This window comes from Mytilus edulis, chromosome 11 (genome assembly GCF_963676685.1).
Source record: "Mytilus edulis chromosome 11, xbMytEdul2.2, whole genome shotgun sequence".
Taxonomy (NCBI): domain Eukaryota; kingdom Metazoa; phylum Mollusca; class Bivalvia; order Mytilida; family Mytilidae; genus Mytilus; species Mytilus edulis.
The window spans coordinates 50690651-50709342 of NC_092354.1; the positions used below are offsets into that span (position 1 = coordinate 50690651).

At 31.6% G+C, this 18692-nt stretch overlaps 1 protein-coding gene and 1 pseudogene across 1 annotated transcript; both read right to left on the reverse strand.

The window, feature by feature from the left end:
• Window positions 1–920: 920 nt before the first annotated feature.
• On the reverse strand, window positions 921–2513 carry LOC139495766 (leukocyte elastase inhibitor A pseudogene; annotated as a pseudogene).
• A 5998-nt stretch (window positions 2514–8511) lies between these two features.
• On the reverse strand, window positions 8512–10299 carry LOC139495774 (serpin B6-like). Its single transcript, XM_071284153.1, has one exon. The coding sequence runs from the start codon at window positions 10251–10253 to the stop codon at window positions 9102–9104; it is 1152 nt and encodes a 383-aa protein (XP_071140254.1). The 5' UTR covers window positions 10254–10299; the 3' UTR covers window positions 8512–9101.
• Between the last annotated feature and the right edge of the window lie 8393 nt (window positions 10300–18692).

The window sequence follows — 18692 nt, forward strand, 5'->3', positions numbered from 1 at the left end:
ATGTGGTGCACACTGAACCCGCGTTACTGTTGAAAGTGGCCTTAAACATCAATCAGCCAATTACAGCTTGAATTTTTCTTTTTGCATATGAAGGTGTGTAGACGTTTTGGTATATGGTATTATATAGCCACCAAATTAATGTGAATTAACCCGTGTTTACATGACTGGTAAATAGAGGTTGATCTTTCAAACTGATCCACTGCAGAAAATCGCTACTTTAATGAAAATTTGGTTGCAATGAATTACAAGTTTTTCGGTCTTTGTTAAACTGGTTCAGTAGCTATATTTGATCTCTAACTGGATCATTTGTGATTAAGATTATAACACTATTGTGACTACTGTACTTCTATTTTGTCAATTTCTACATTTTATGTATGTTTGTTTTGTTCATACATCGTTGTCAAATTAAGGGAATTGTATGTGATTATCATACAAGTGAAAGGTTTAGCTAGCTATAAAACCAAGTTTAATCCACCTTTTTCTACATAAGAAAATCCCTGTACCAAGTTTGGATTATGATAGCATATGATAGGAACTTTCTGTTTTGAATTTTTTTGGAACAAGGTATTTTTGTTGTTTTTCTTTTTAGAACATACAGAACTGACGGTAAACTACCTTAGTGCAGTACTGAATTTACTAGTTTTAGAATTGACCGCAGGTCTGAAAAAGACCAAATAGTATTTTTGTCAAACTTTATAAATAAGATCAGAATGACATTCCACTAACTGATGCGCATTTTTCAAGAAACATATCATAGAACCTCGGCTTTTGAAAGCAATAATACGGGAAAACCAACAATTAACATTAGAAACAAACAAGACAAGACCGAAAAAAATAAAAAGCAAGCAAACACTATTTTGTTTTTAGAAAACGTTATAAAAAAATGACACATACTATACAAACTAACTTAAACAGAGAAGTTAAAAGAGATGTTTATTTACAAATATAATATAACAATGACTTCCTTATGCTTTGAATTTAAAACTGCATAGCCTTTAAAGAAACTTAATGGTTTCAAGACAGATAGGTACATGAGGTATGAACACCTCTGTATACACAAGGAAAGTATCCAAACTAAAATGTATACAACTTCTTAACAAACTTTGAAGTGAATCTATTCATCACAATATGATTTTTCAAGTATGATCATTTTACACTTTTGACGAAATAGGTGCATTTCACTGTTTCTTCCATAACTATGTTACTGTTACACTATGGCCTGGCATATCTTCCAATAAACAGCGGTGCCCCTGTTTCGTCATCCTGAATGACAAACAGGAAAGGATGATCTGCCACGAATTCAAATGGCTGAGGATCAGGGATCCTCGCCGAAGTTAATGCAATATTTAATGTAGTAGCGGCTGCAGCCTCGCTTCCCTCTTCGTTCACTTCAATAAAAGCTTTGTGACGGGCATCAGTCACGCGGACGCGAGTGGCATCAGATTTGAACATTTCACTAAAGTCAGCAATTTTGTCGTCAAAGATTTCTGTAATTCCTAAAGCTGTACAAACTGGCTTCAAATCGTACTCGCTTGTCATTGTAAATTTCGGAATTCGTATTATTGTTTCTTGTGTCTTTAAACTGCTTAAGAGTGTTTTGAAAGTATTAACGGTAAGTTTACTTTCTAGTTCGGACAGTCCATCACCAGAATTTGGCAAAACAAATATCATAGAGATCTGATTTCCCTGATATGGCAGTTGTAAAACCTTGCAGTCAAGCGAAAGGTCCTCACCAGATTTTGCATCAAACTTGCCATACATCATATTTACCAGCTTCTGTTCATTCGCTCTCACGAAAAAGTTTCTTTGTGAGGTGTCATTCGTGTTAAATTCTTTTTCCCATTTGCCTTTAAAGTAAATAGCGTTTGTTAATACTAATAAAGTATTTGCATTCAGAAGACCTTTTGGAATCATATTTTGTATTCGGTTGTTTGTATTATTAGAAATCCAATTATTTATTGTCAATCGTGAATTTTCCGCTTCTTTTACAAAATCCAAGGGTTCAACATCACTTCCATAATATGTAGACGCTTTTGTAGAAAAAGTGTTCAACAGGTTAAGACCCTTACTGCTGTATAACCTGTTTGCCATAGATAATGTAACTCCGGATGTTGTTCTCGTAAAGAGCTTCTCATTAAGAAGTTTGTATCCCTGGTCAATATCATCTGGTTCTTCATATTCGAAAATGACCGACTTCATCTGTTTGTTTGTCGTTTTGCCGGTTCCGAGCATAAGGAGTAACAATGCTGACGTAATACTGTATGGTGAAAGGAATTCATTTCCAGTTCTGTCTAGTTTGCTGTACAAAGAGTTGGAAAAATTTGCAATTCCTTCTTCGAAGACTATATTCGATCTATTGACCGGAGACGAAAAATGTGTAAACCCTTCTTCGAAGACTATATCCGAACTATTAACCAGAGAAGAAAAATTCGCAATCCCTTCTTCTAAAATTATATTCGATCCATTAACCTGAGAAGCCATGGAAGAGGTATTCATGATAAAGTAAATATACTAGGAGTATTTTTTTTTCAATGATGCATCTTTATATATACCATGTATACTTTACTTGTCAGCCTTGACAAATGTTTGTTTGTAAGACTATTTATAAGCTTTAATGCCATGCATTAATCAACGTCATTTGACTAACAGTATGTCTACCATCAGTGACACGCCTAACTTATACCTTGGTATTTTGATTACGGCTTTCTTCTCTTGTTGACAGTTGTGTGCACTTTAATAAGACCTCATTAACTTTATTCTTTTAAATTATTTTATTCGGTTAATCCTAATAAAGCCAACATTTGTTTGTTACCTTTTTATGACGGCATTTGTTTTATTGAGGATTTAGTCCCATTTCTATATCTGTATAAAGGTAATTGACACCAAAGTGTAATATCGACTATCAAGTGCATTTGACGAGTGAATTAGTCCAATTAGAAACTAAAATTGAGAATGGAAATGGGGAATCTGTCACAGATACAACAACCCGACCATAGAGCAGACCACAGCTGAAGCCCACCAATGGGTCTTCAATGCAGCGAGAAATTTACGCACCCGGAGGCGTCCTTCACCTGGCCCCTAAACAAATGTGTATACTAGTTCAGTGATAATGGACGCTTACAGAATTGAAGGATTTTTAGTTTTGAGAATGAGTCATTACAAAATAACCACAACTTATTTGAGAAAATTATGTAAATGTATGAGTGTCAGGTAGACTCACTGTAAGGTTGTACTTTGTAAATATAGCTGTTTCTCAAACCATGCATCTTTTGGGGAGATATAAAATACTCATAGATAATTAATTTTGTTTCATACTGGTTCCCAGTTATGATTTCTATGTTTCATCTCATATAGATATAACTTGGGAATGTTATATGTAAATTTACACATTGTTTATATTGAAATCTGTGGTTATCCTACAGGCGAGGTAGGGGTATATATAGTTAAGAAAGTTAGTGTTAGTTTAAACTCTTAGAAGTTTGGGCATATAAACATTGAAAATATGCCGCATAGCCCTATTGTTTTACCTTTGAAAAAAATAATAGTGCATATGAACTTTCCATTCTAGGATATGATTGTTTTTCAAAACTTCATAGTAAAAGTGGTACAGTTTTAGCCGTGAAAGGAGTTGTTTTGGGAAATTGCATTGTCAATATTTAAACAAATGCATCATATAACTGCCATATTGAATTGTATAAAAGCAGTTCAAAATCAGCAACATTTGCAAATTTTGAGACCCAATGACAATTGATTTGTTAATAGGTGCTTTTAATAATGAAAAAATAGGGATTAATTGCATGATTTAAATTGTTTTAAAAATATCATCTTTTTGTTTTTGTTCGAATCCATGCTCTACTAAATATAGGCACTTTAATGGAAGAAGACTCTTGGTAAGATATTTGAAATTAATTTTGATTGATTATTTTACGAATAGAAAGAAGACAAGTTCGCTTACACCATTTAAATTTTATTTTCGTAAAACGTATTTTTAAACTTATCTTCTCATATTTTATTTCAAATTTCTATCTCATAAAAAATTAAATCATCTTAGCTGAACGTGTTTTTGTCATGAATTATATGAGCAAATTTGGTCAATTTTACACGACCTGTAGCTTGACAAATGCTCGGGTGAGCCAGATTTGGTATTTTGGAAAGTTCATAGCACAGTCTTTATATTGTAGCAAAGTGTAAGAAGACTTCGCAGAAGAACTATTTAGAAAAATGATCAATCTAAGAAAATTCAACCTAAAGGCTTTCCTTGATCAAATTAAGGAAAGCAGGGGCGAAACTCAATTATGATCTTAATCAACTAAATATTATACTTAGAAGAAAGTCACCGTGATGTGCATGTATTACCTAATATAACAAGAAGGCAAACACACGTATATACTAAATTATTGCGTTAATAAGAACCATATAATTATTCCTGTCAGATAACGATTTTCAAAATTATAAAAAGATATGATAATTAACAATTTACTATTGCCTGATTTTATCAGAAAATGATGAAAACTCTAGCCATTTGGACCAAAGACACAGTTATCGTCCTTTAGTTTTCGTTGTCTACGAATATAGTCCCTAGTGTAAACAGTGTATAGCTTGCATGTTTTATTTGATATATTTTGAATTATTTCCCAATTTATTTCTTGATATTAAATGCATGAAATATTAAAAAGGGGGATGTAATTACATTTTAAAAAAATTTGGGTGCTGAATCTTTATGTTAAGTAGTGATATGGTCAAGTTCAAAAAGGTCAAATTTTATCACGTCTGAAGCTGTGAAACTGAATTTTACACCCCCTTCACACAGAATTGTCAATATTTTGAGTTAGAGCTGGTAGAAGTTTCTGTAATTCTGTGATATTATTTGTCTCCGTGGTAGTACACTGCACTGTAAAAATCTTTTTAAGAAAGAGCAGGTGCCATTTTTCAAATTTGAATTTATTGTCTAAAAGAAATGAACTACGAAATAACTGTGTTCTCGTGCCATTTTAAACAATTCTGAAAATTACACAAAGCGTGAGATATCAAAGACGGAGATAGAAATGTACCTTATGATTATATGTAAAGATTGCAGCATATCAATATTATACTATTCGGATTAAAGAATCCAACTTTCAATATTATTATTAGTACCCATTTTAAATATACATATCTTTTGATGAAAGGTAAAATAGAAAACCGATATTGAAATACAAACTGTTTTGTATATTTAGAATAGTTTAAATGTTACTTTGTTTTGACGTGTTTTCCTGAAACGCAAATATATTATACACGACTTTATTATTACAAAATCACATGACCTTGACAAAGATAACTACATGTGGTTTGTTTCTTGATGAAAAATTGGTTACAATTAAACACAAGTTAAAGTATCATCTATTACGAATGAAGTGAGCATGCACAACAATAAAACATGTTTAGACTGGAATGTATGTAGGAGTATAGAATAATTGGTTTGACAATAAGGAGATGTTGAGTGTTTTCAACATGGACACATTTTAGCCAAACGACACATAATAAGGATACGAATAACTACAGGTCTCCGTGCGGTCTTCCCAAATGACTAAAATGCGTCTGTTTTTGCCAGCTATGAAAGGTAATGAGATCTCACAACATGTTTAATGAAAAACAGTGATCGAAATATTATTGCAGACACCAACAATAACAAAACAGTGAAATGCATGTTCATGGCTGGCGACGGGCACATTTGGCAGGAATGATTTTGTCAACTTGCACCCAAACTTAATCTCAATCTTAATTTGGTTGTTTGCTATATTCCTAAGATTTTGAAACAAACAAATCTTTTTCAATGATAAAAAGAGACTCGATAGGGACATTCAAATAAATAAAATGATAAAAGTCATGACAAAATAAAACCCTCAAACGATCAAAAGACAATCGATAGTACACAAGAAAACAACATAGACTAATAACACGAATCTCTTTAAACTGGGAGTGTTCTCATATGCTCACAAACGGCTAGGAGATCTTGCTCCACATGTGAAACTCGTCGTTTTTCTCGTATAAAATACATTTATTTGTTAAATGAAGTTATTCTTTATCGATCAATAGTATTTATTTAGTAGTTATTAATATGATATCGCCAGGTTCGAAATCCACCGGTCATGTAAATTATCTAACGTAACGGTGAAACTCATTAATATGTTGTATATCAAAATATAGATAACCCATACCTAAGGTAAGAGAAACATGAACGCCTTTAGAAAAAAACCTGGAGATAAGTTAATTCGGAAATTCATATTCTAGGAAAAATGAATGTGATTGTGAGAACGACAGTCTTTATCTTTCTATACTGAAGTCGCATGCTCGTTTAGTATACTTTGCTCTCTTTTGAAACATATCCGCCGTCATATGCGAAGCTATCATTTCACAACGGTCAACCATTTCGCGATGATTTTCGGGTGAATAACTAAAGCTTCACACTTGGAACTCTTGGCTACGAAGATAGCATGTAAACCGACATATCAATACGTTTACAAATTGTGACTTCGATGGAGGGTTGACTCATTGGCCATATCTTCTTATAGCAATATATATCGTACATGTTATAGTAAATAAAGGCAATCAAAAATATATCACATTGTGGTGCTAATGTGTTTTTTAGTGAAATACTATAGGATTATACACATTTTTCTAGAGGATATTGCTGTGTAAACCGGGGAGATTTACTCACAGACTGAATAGTATATCTGAGGTACTTTAATGTTAATTCTGTCTGTAAGAGCTTATCAACGTATAAACAGTGGACCTACTACAGACTTAACATAAAAGTCCTAATTTTGTTCAGTCTGTGACTTAATCGCCCCGGTTTACACATCAATACCCTCCACAAAAAGTTGTTTAATCTTTATAATTTTTAGCCAAATATTCGTAATTTCGATTAAATTGTTTGTGTAATGTCTACTTTAATTGCCATCAAGTACATAATTGACATGTCGTTACTAAGGAGTTGGCAACCATATTGTCTTTATAAAATCCATAAATTTTCGATTAATGAAGCAGAATAAAAACTGAAATAGCACCTACCTATCCAAATTGAAAGCGTGCGGGTAACGAATAATATTTCGTTTGAAAATTTTCATTCGTATGACATCGTGTTTTGCCATGACGTAAATTCGCTGAATCATTCACTACATTTCGCAGAATCATATTTAATTTTCATGTGACATATTTTCCTAACTTTAATGCATTATTTCTATTTTGTTATATGTTAGAATTGAAACAACTATCATGTATTTTTTTCAAATAATATTTTCTGAATGTGTATCGCGCATAAATAGATCACAGTGAAGGTTACTGGAATTTACTTTACATATGTCATGTACGTTTTATGTTATTTTACCTTATCAAATTATAGAGCACCAAAATAACCAAAAATAAGAGACGAAACGTGTGTATGGCGTACACAATTTCAATCCTGGTATATAAGGTGAGTGTATGAAACGTGTAGTGATACGATTTCAAATTTTATGAATGCTTATATTCGTAAGCTCTATAAAAAAATGAATAGAAGCATTGCATAAAATTGAAAATTGTATCAAAGGTAGTAAAGGTAACCCAGCCAGAAGCATCGTATTAATTGACAGATATATATATATACTCTATATACAGTCGATTATTCACTTGTAATAAAAATTATCCATTCCAGAGTGTTGCTGAGTGTCTAGAAGATTTGTATCAAAGATGACGGATATAGCATACTCATCATATTACTGAACTATTGTGAAATCACGAAACGAGACAAACATCATGTATTTACAGGCAATAAATAACATGATGGCTGCCACGAGTAGGGTATAAAATTTGTAAGAATCCTGAACACCTGCGTTTACTCCTTTTTCTAGTTAGGCTTTTCTATTCTATATGATGACTGTGCGGACTGTTTATCTTTTGTTTTTATTGTTTGCCTTAGTAAATGTAAATTTTCTGCTAACCCTGTTTAACCGGCCCAGTATGCATAGTTTTACAATTGTAACTTTACACATTGTATGATGAGGAGTTCTAAAGTTTAGTTCCTCACGACGCATGCCTATATGTCTATTACCTGTAAATGATCTTTGTAGCATACCTTTTTGTCTCATGTGTCCCATCTTTTGCACATGGGGTCTTGGGTGAGATATATTTCATGGCTAACCCCCAGTTATTGGCGGGTTTCGTGTTGTTCAATCAATTAGTGTGTATGTTGTGTTTTATGTATTGTTGTTTGTCTGTTGGTTATTTTCTGGTTTTTTTTGTCATGGTGTTTAAGATTATTTTCCACTGATGAGATCGAATTTGCCTTTGGTCAGGTTAGTATCGTTCCCCTCTCTTTTGATAGCATTACCAATTATGAAGACTCGAGAATTGTTATACGGTGTCGAGGGGTTTCATTAGTGTACACTGTGTGGTTTGAGAAACAGTTTTAACCACAACAAATATAAAAATGGGAGAGCAATTGCAAAAGAAGATTGAAAAAAGCATGCATAAATATACAAGAATATAAGTCAGTTAAAGTTTAAATGTCTCTTTTATTACGAAAAGATAAAAACATGAGGCAAACTAAGAAATTTATCGCTGGCGGATTGAACGCAGATTGATTATGAAAACCACAAGATGAGCAGATGCGCAGTTAACATGTAGGAAAAATCCGATCTTCTTGCTATTCCTGATAAAGGTTAACAACTCATAAACTACTTACAGTGCGTTTTTGTTAGATTCAAAACAAAATATAAATGACAAAAACACGATACGCTATTACTCTCTGTTATGATGCTTTGTATTAACAATAGGGAAATGATTATTTATACATGTCTAGTAGTTCTCTGTTGTTGTACCTTTACTGGAACAACTACTGTTGATTTATCTATTTTCGCGGATATCAATTTTCATGGATTGAGGAAAACTTTCGAATTCGTATAGAACATTTGTAATTCGATGTTTATTGGAATTCGTGGTTTCCAGTTGACCATGAAATCAACAAAAATTGGTATTCAACGAATAATAATGAATCAACATTACCATCAGTATGATTGACATTAAAAAGAATACACGTTGAATAATGTAACATGTTCATATGATAAAATAAATGACATGATATACTATGGTCTTGTGTATCTTCCAATAAACAGCGGTGTTCCTGTCTCGTCATCCTGAATAATGAACAAAAAAGGATGATCTGCTACAAACTGGAATGGTGTTGGTTTAGGAACTGTGTTTGACCTCATTTGTATAACGGCCGTAGTGGCTGCTGCCGCCTCGCTTCCTTCTTCGTTTACCTCAATATAAGCTTTGTGACGCATATCACTCACGTGTGCATGAGATGGAGTCATTTCACTAAAATCTGCTATCATTGGATCAAATATTTCCGTAACTCCTAATATTGACATTATAGGTTTTAAATCGTACTCACGTTGCATTGTAAATTTTGGAATTCGAATGATTGTTCTCTGTGTCTTTAGTTCGTTTAAAAGTGTAGTTAAGTCATCCATTGTAATTGTATCTTCAAGTTCAGTGAGTCCGGCACCAGAATTTGGTAAAACAAATATCATAGACATCTTGTTTCCTTTGTACGGAAGCTGCAAAATCTTACAGTCGAGATCAAGGTCTTCGCCAGACTTAGCATCAAACTCACCATACATCATACGAACAAGTGTTTGCTCGCTTGTGCCGATAAAAAAGTTTCTTTGTCTTGTGTCATTCTTCTTAAATTCCGTTTTCCATGTTCCTTTGAAGTAAATAGCGTTAGCAAGAACAAGTAATGTATCTTTATTAAGAATATTTTTCGGAATGATATTTTTAATTTTGTTGTTTGTATTTGCAGATATCCAGTTATTTATTGTCAATCGTGAATTTTCCGTATTTTTAGCAAAATCCAAGCGGTCAACTTCACTACCATAGATGGTTAATGCCTTTGTAGAGAAAGTTGTTAAAAGATTTAGACCCTGTCTAGCGTATAACTTATTAGCAATAGAAAATGTAACGCCCGGTGTTGTTCTCGTCACTAGTTTGTCATTAAGAATTGTGTATCCTTGGTGGACATCAGTTGGTTCTTCATATTCAAAAATGGCAGTCTCCATTTCATATTTTGTCGTGGTTCCGGTTCCTAGAATGAGCAATAACAACGCGGACGTGATACTGTATGGTGAAATGAATTCATTGCCTGTTCTCTCTAGTGCACTGTACAGGAAAATCGAAAAATTTGCAATCCCTTCTTCGAATATAACATTGGATACTGCAGGCTGAATATTCATTAGAAAAAGTTATAAGGAAAACAATATTCAGTAAAGTAAATATGCTAGAAGTAAAAATGAATGCAATGTATCATTTTATATACTAGGCCCTGTCATATTTGACACTTGTTTTCTGACAAGAATATTAACGTATAAGTTTTAAATTAGCGTAATGTCTTTTGGAAAATAATTTATCTGCAATTTACAGTGAAACCTGGCTAAACGGAATCCTGCATAAACCGAAAACCTGTATAAAGAAAACATGTTCTGAAGCACCGTTATATCATATTGCATGCGTTGTAAACCAGATAAAACCGAACATCGGCCAAAACCGAGCAAAATCTTCGAAGAGGTTCGGCTCAGCCAGGTTTCACTGTATAAAGATTGTGATTTAGGTGGTTAGATACTTATCTGTTGCTGACAAGTTCCTTGAACCTAAAAAACCCTCATCATTTCAAAAGTTTCAAACTTGTACTCATATAATACGGGTTAAAACCGGAATATCCAATATACTATTATAGAACCTGTTTCGTTGTTTTGGACTGTGCAATTATTTACTGATTAGGGACTTTCCAATTTGAATTTTCAACGGAGTTTAGTATTTTTTGTGATTTTACTATCTACGTGTGTATAAAAACAATATCAATGAACTGAATAATGACTTATTCAAAAAATATTTCACACTGGATAGGAAACATCTAAAGTATATATATATATATATATATATATATATATATATATATATATATATATAAGAAAATTATTAAAAGATAAAAACGGTTTCAATGCATCACTTTTTTACTAGTACTTTCACTGCTTCCGCAGATCTTCAGGTAATGTGACTTGTATATAAATAAAACAATTGATTGACGTTAACAATAGTATGACGTTAACAAATACAAGGGAGACTACTAATGACATTAGTAGTCTCCCTTGTATTTGTTAACGTCATACTATTGTTAACGTCAATCAATTGTTTTATTTATATACAAGTCACATTACCTGAAGATCTGCGGAAGCAGTGAAAGTACTAGTAAAAAAGTGATGCATTGAAACCGTTTTTATCTTTTAATAATTTTCTTATATGTTACCAGCATACGGACTTTACTTAACTTTTTCCTATATATATATATATATATATATATATATATATATATATATATATATATATATATATAAGTACGTCTGAGTCAGTATTCCATACTATATATATGTGTGTTTGTGGCATATCATCGTGGCCACAAGTTAATTCTTTTCTGTTTAGTATTAAATTTATATTAAGATCCATTTTGTTACATCTTGTGATCAATTTTATTTGGCAATCGCCAATGGCAGTCAGCAGGGTTAAAGAACATCAGTTGTTCGACCTGTTAGTCAAATGCGTTTTGTTTAAATATACTTTTTCACTTTTTTTTTGTCTTTTGGTACATGTTGTTTGTGCTGTTTTTAGACTCTTCTACAACGAAATTTGTTTTACATGCACACGTATAAAAATAAAAATGTTATTACTACGTCTTACGTCTTAATATTTTTATCAATAGCAACACACAAAACAAGAATGTTGCTTATCTCGTGAAAACTAAAGTCGTGTGTATCTGTTCACTTGAAAGTAAAATAAAACGATCTCCGCGGAAAATTCTAAACGGAAAGTCTATAGGCAAATGGCAAAATCATTAGAGCAAATCTCTTATAAATGTATAACAACCGTCATATTTCTGACTTGGTACAGGCATTTTTAATGTCTAAAATAATGGATTATATGGTTCTGTAACAAAAGTAAAAAATTACCTTTGATTGAGTTTTGGCCGATTTAAATGTCCTTATCTCAAACGATTGTTTTTGTAAATTTTATTTCTTTGCATGAAATCTTTATTGCAACGAACAAAAATGATTTTTGTATTATAAATTCTGCATTACTTCGAAGTTTATGGTTTAACTAAAAAAGATTTCTACATATTTGCAGCAAAACACGCCCAACACACAAAACAAGGAATGCTTTTTTTTTAATTTGATAGTTGCTTTTTTTTTCTTTTTTTTTTTGTATATGTTTGTTTGTCTTGAGATTGTAACACAGTGATGACTGCTGTAACCATATTTTGACTATTTCACCGATTATGTCTGTTTTATTCACGCATTGTTGAAAAATTACGGTATTTGATGTGACTGTCATATATGAGAGGTTTAGCGCTATAAAACCAGGATCAATTCACCATTTTCTACATGTGAAAATGCCTGTTCCAAGTTAGTAATATGACAGTTGTTGTCCATTAGTTTAGTGTGTTTTATTCTTTGATTTTGCCATGTGACTTTTTGTTTTGAATATTCCTCGGAGTTCAGTATTTTTGTGATTTTACTTTTTGTGTATGATAAGATGTGTACTTTGTTTATTCTTATTCTCTAATTTTTTTAAAAGTTTTAACTTAATGATTTAACTAAATGATCACAAAATAACATGTATCTTATTTGACAATTATTTACTAGATACTTTTAGGCATTAGAAGTTGTTGTTTGTTGAAATATCAAATCGATAAAGAAAAAAACAAGCAAGGAAACACCCACACATATGACATGTATGAACTCTAGACGAAACGAGACACGATATTCTAAATCTTTATACTAAGATCGATGATAATGTATAACTACATTTTATGATTAAACAAGTTAAAAAAAGTACATGTAGGTATATCAACTGGAAAATGTTTGACCCATAGTGTAACAGAAACATGTATAACTATTTGCGTCGATAGACTAAGGACACAACATCAACTAATTATATATTTTTTATGTCGATTGTTTTGCTTATGAGACTTGTCTTGTTAATTTTGTTCAGTTTGTTTTGTTTGTTTGTTTGTTTGTTTTGTTTTTGTTTTTGTCTGTTTTTTTTTATATTCCTTTATACCAAATAGACCTCTAAGGATCAATTATTAGGATATATTAGTTTTACTTTAATTGCGCAAAAAACTTTGAACAGACATTTGATTGAAAATTGTTTTCTTGTGGAAATTTACAATGAAACAAAAGATAAAGAAAGACTATTAGTACAGCATTTTGTAACTTCACATTCAAATTTACTCAAATGTCTGTCTGTGGCTCATTTATAACTTAAAGTGTGTAACAACAATAAAAATACATTAAATAATTCCTGACAAAACCCATAAGTAATTAATTAATAAGCACATTAACCAACCATTTATGTAGTTATATAGGCGTAGAACATATAAAAGTAAATAGCATTATTCACATTATATAAAGCTGAAAAAAATAAAACTGTCGGTCACTGAGAAGAAGGTATATCATTGCAGCAGATCAAGTCTGTGTAAAAAAATATTAGTCGATGAAGAGGCAGATAGATGTAAAACATCCATCGAAAATAATTCATGTATATTGAGGACAACATACGTAAGTATGAAATATATATCAATCTTGACATTACTAGGACGACCAGATCCTGGATAGCTTAATTATAAGCCTTGTACCGTTGATAACTATTTACAGTTGGTATTTAAAACTACAAAAGAACCAGAAGCATATTTAAGTAGGAGATCCAGTGGAAAATTGGACAGGCGAGCGATATTTCCTTCCTCACAAACGCTTATTTCCAACAAATGCATACAGGTGACTAAGATGGTATTCAGCTTACAAATAGCAATTGAGAAACAACAGCACTACATGTAAGTAAAGAGGGTCAAATCTAAAAAAAAAAAACACTGAACAAAAAAAGAAAGTCACTAATGAAATTGCAAAATCAAAATTTAAACACCTCAAACGCATGGACAACAACTGTCATAAACCTGACGTGGTACAAGCATTTTCTTATGTAAAAAGAATCAGCGGAAAATATTCTAACTATAATCGCCGCTGGGAGAAAAAAGACCAAGACAAAACACAACACTGAAAATTAAAGACTGGTTAACACGAACCTTACCATAATCGTGAAGTGACCTTATGTGTTCTCCATGAGTTTGCTCCTATCAGTACACATTTGGCGATATGTTTCATGCGATGATATTACATCTAATAGAACGAGGACGGGATTCAATGAACGACATGATGAACGTTTGTATAATGTGTTTGCAAACATGTGATAGAGACAGTCTTTAAAGAGAAATGAATCGTTGGAATGAGCGTTATAAGGTACTGTTGACATCTGTTTTGCTAAAGGATGCTGTGACAAAAAATAAAGTTGAAGAATTAAAACAAATATTAATATTCAATTTGTTTTCATAGTTTTTACATTCTTTATAAATTCTTACATGTATTTTACAGTTCAAGCTCAAAGTAGATTTATTATAACCGGTTCTTTCTTAATGAAACCGGCACATCATATGATAAACAAGTTATGCTAATTATTGATATAATCTTCCTAAATAAAACTGCAAAACACGTTTAAGACAAATGTAATGTCAGGTTTCATTGTGCATTGACATTAATAACAATAAATAAAAATAAGGTTGTTTTACAAGGTAACATTCTGTGTCGTTTATCAAAGTGACATGTTCTGCGTAATAAATAGTGAACATATATTGTCATTTTCTATAAATTTACTGTATATAACATTTTGGAATGATAAAATAAAACCACACACGAAAGTTATTTATCTGCTTGCGTATACTTTGACTGTCACACTTGTTATTCATCCGTTTGATGTGTTTGAAATTTTGATTTTGCAATTCGCTTAGTACATTCCCGTTTATTATTGTCCTTAAAAGTTCGGTTTTTTGTTATTTTACTTTTGGCATTTATTTAAGAATTGAATGCTTCTTTTAGTAAATTTATTGGGGTGTAAAAGCGTTGACCGAAGTACATTTGCGCTTCATTCTAAAAATGTACGCACGGTCAACGCTTTTACAGCCCTATAAAATTACAAAAAGAAACATTCAATACTTATAATTACATTTTTAAGCTATGATCATGAAAACACGAATTTTATAATTGTTTTATTTAATTCACCTGAGTGTGCACTTTATTGTGGGACCACGTGTTATCATGAATGAAAAGTTTTATTTAGTAATGCAATTGCTTAATGAATAACATGTGATGCAGATAGCCAATCAGAATAAAGTATTATAATGAAACATACATCTAATGTAATTATTTAATTGTATCTGGTAGTCTTTTTTGTTTTGATGTAGATGCTTTTCATGTTTAAATTGGCTGTTTAAATAATTTAACTCGGACACCATTGATGAAAGTAACGTAAACGAAACGTACAAATATGTACACATTATAAATGTTGTATTCTGTTTAACCATATATTCAAGAAAAAACTATTTCTGTAATAGACGTTATATGACGAGATTATTTAACTGTTGTTTGCTTTATGATCAGTGGAAGATAGTCCTCCTTTCTTTAGAGTAAGAAGCATTTAAACATTATTCAAATTAGCCAGGTTCTATAACGGGGTAGATATGATGACGGATGGGAAATGAAGTACACGTGAATGTACTATATACGTTTGCGATTTGATTTTATTGTCTGAATACCTCGAAGTTATGTTTGCATTTTTTTCATGTATGATGAATTTCAAATTTAAACTAAATCTTTGTGCAGCTTTTATTCTTCCCTTTGATGCAAGATATAAAGATAACAAGTGTTATCTATTGGTACTTTGCTGCCTTAATAATTAAAGCATCGATTATAATCAATCAAATATGAAAAAAAAGCATCAACCTTCATTATGGCACTCCACGCTTTCAAAATAAATATGAAATAAAAATAGATATGAAAAAAATAATAATAAGATTGCTCATGTTTACTCTCCAATAGCTATCTATCTACTACAGATGATCACAATAGAAACAAGTTTGAGTCTTGTAAAAGCTGTGGACTGCCTCGCTCTATCTTAATTTAATCATCTCCAGTTTTTGGTGGGGTTCGTGTTGCCCAGTCTTTAGTTTGCTATGTTGTTTCTTGTGTACTATTATTTGTCTGTTTGTCTTTTTCATTTTTAACCATGGCGTTGTCAGTTTATTTTCGGTTTATAAGTTTTCATAGCTATTCCACTGGTATCCTTTGCATGTTTTGCTAGATTTATGAATTTTGAACAGCGGTATACTTTTGTTTGCCTTTATTTGCCCCTCTGTTAAGGTAATATTTGTTCACTTTATTTGTTGAAAACTAAAACATTTACGAAGAGACACGACTATGACATTGTGTCTCTCTTGATGTGTGCCCAGATTGGCAGAAATTAAAAAATACAGATTTTTGTAAACATTGTATAAGCACATCGTTTAGCGAAACAAATTTTGCCTATTGCAAATTAACAAAGCAAATAAACACGTGATTATAATTTATATTTTAATATTGAATTTCAGTGTGCAATATTATGCATAAGAAAACGAATATGAATTAGTGAACTGAACTACACTAAGTAAATTTGCCGATATTTGATGCCTTATCCTAAGCCGCGAAGAGTCAGTATTATTTTGTATTTCATTTAAACCAATAGCCGTTGCTTTATCCTAGTCGCATCATAAAGCAACCAATCAGAATCCAAATGTGTTAATAATTATATCAAGATGGCGTGTTTTGAACTGAAACTAAAGCTTCGCACCATGATGTGAAGCAAAACTCGTTGTCCATTCTATGATATAGCAATAACCAATAAAGAATGAAGAAACGTGTAATGAATGCTAATATGTTAAATATTAATAAAGACTAAACAAAAAACAAAAATGCCTGAAACAAGTCAGGAATATGATAGTTGTTATCCATTCGTTTGATGTGTTTGAGATTAAGATTTTGCCATTTGATTATGGACTTTCTGTTTTGATTCTCCTCGGAGTTAAGCACTTTTGTGGTTTTTTTTTTACAGGTCAGAACTCGGGTTCTAAGTAATCAAAAATCTAATATTTGATTTATGATAGAAGCACTAATACCCAGCAGATTGACACCATAGGAAAATACGATTGTCATCGTCATAAATTTTTCTAAAGTGACTGTGATTGCAAAGAACCACATCTATCGTTTAGGTCTTAAACGTTAATATAAACATTGATAAACCGATGCTTCGTGTAAAACGTGTGACGCTGCTTGAAATTAAACGAAATCTCACAGCAATACCACATTGACGAACCGTTGAATCAAGATTTACGGCTTTCCACCCTTAAATGACAATACATAATTATGTATCATATTTAATTTTATTTTTCTGTCAGTAATATATGCATAATATTTGTAAGTAATATTAAGTTTGATAAAATATGCCGATAGAAAAGGTAAATTGCTAAATAAAGATGTAACAAGTGGAAGCAATATAATTACCCTCCAAGAGCACTTAAATCTACCCTTAAGTTTTGTTGGAATCATGTCTTAGTTTCATTTTTGGTGTTTGTTAACTTCTTTTTAGTGTTTTTTAAACTTCTTGTTAGTGTTTGGTAAACTTCTTTTAAGTGTTTTGTAAACTTCTTTTTCGTATTTTGTAAACTTCTTCGTGTTTTGCCATGTCACTTTCAGTTTATTTAGAACCATCAGTTGTCGCCCCTGACTGTACACTTAAAACATTAACTTGAATACTCAAAACTTTTAATAAAACAAAAATGCTTGAATGTCTGAAAAACGCGATTATTGATTCATTTTTAAGATCCTACAATCATCATTTATCAGTTTGTTTTAGATTTATGAGTTTGACTGTCCCTTTGGTATCTTTCGTCCCTCTTCTGAATCATATTCTATATTAATTTTATATGACTAAGCATTGCTGTTTTGAAGAATATGGGGTATAGACCTACATAAAACAGAAAGTTAACTATAAAGACATTCTGAATGTGCCTGTCCCAAGTTATGTTATAATATAATATAATATAGTAATATGATATATAATATAATAAATATAATATAATATAATATAATATAATATAATATAATATAATATAATATATAATATAAAATATAATATAATATAATATAATTAGAATATGATATATTATTGTATAGCAATATAATATTTCCCACAGAATGTAACCAAAAGTTAGCATGCAATAAACTCTGTTAATATATAAGAAGTAGTAAATACAGATAAATTGTATGTGTAATACAATCATTGGCAAGCGCGCTGTATCAGCCACCCGTGATGATATCGATATCAGCACGGTTTCAAAAGCTTTATCACACCTTTAATTTGTATGACGTCACGTCATCGATTGCATTTCACACCTCCTTATCTGTATGACGTCATGTCACATAAAAAACATCTACTTGAGGTATATTATGTATATAATAAAGTGTATATGATATGGCTTTTCCAATATCACACAGCGTATCAACCCTCAACCAATATAATCCCTCGAGCAGAGCTCTTGGGATTATATTGGTGTCTCAGGTTGATACGGATGCGATATTGAAAACGCCATATGATTTTCTCTATATATTGCACTAGTGAAATAAATCTTCAAAATTCATGACGTCATCAACGTTTAAATCTTAGTTAAAACCAATTTTTACTTTCAAATATTATATTGC

Bases quoted from the DNA above. Each gene is read 5' to 3' on its own strand.
- LOC139495774 (XM_071284153.1), bottom strand. From the start codon at position 10,253: ATGAATATTCAGCCTGCAGTATCCAATGTTATATTCGAAGAAGGGATT.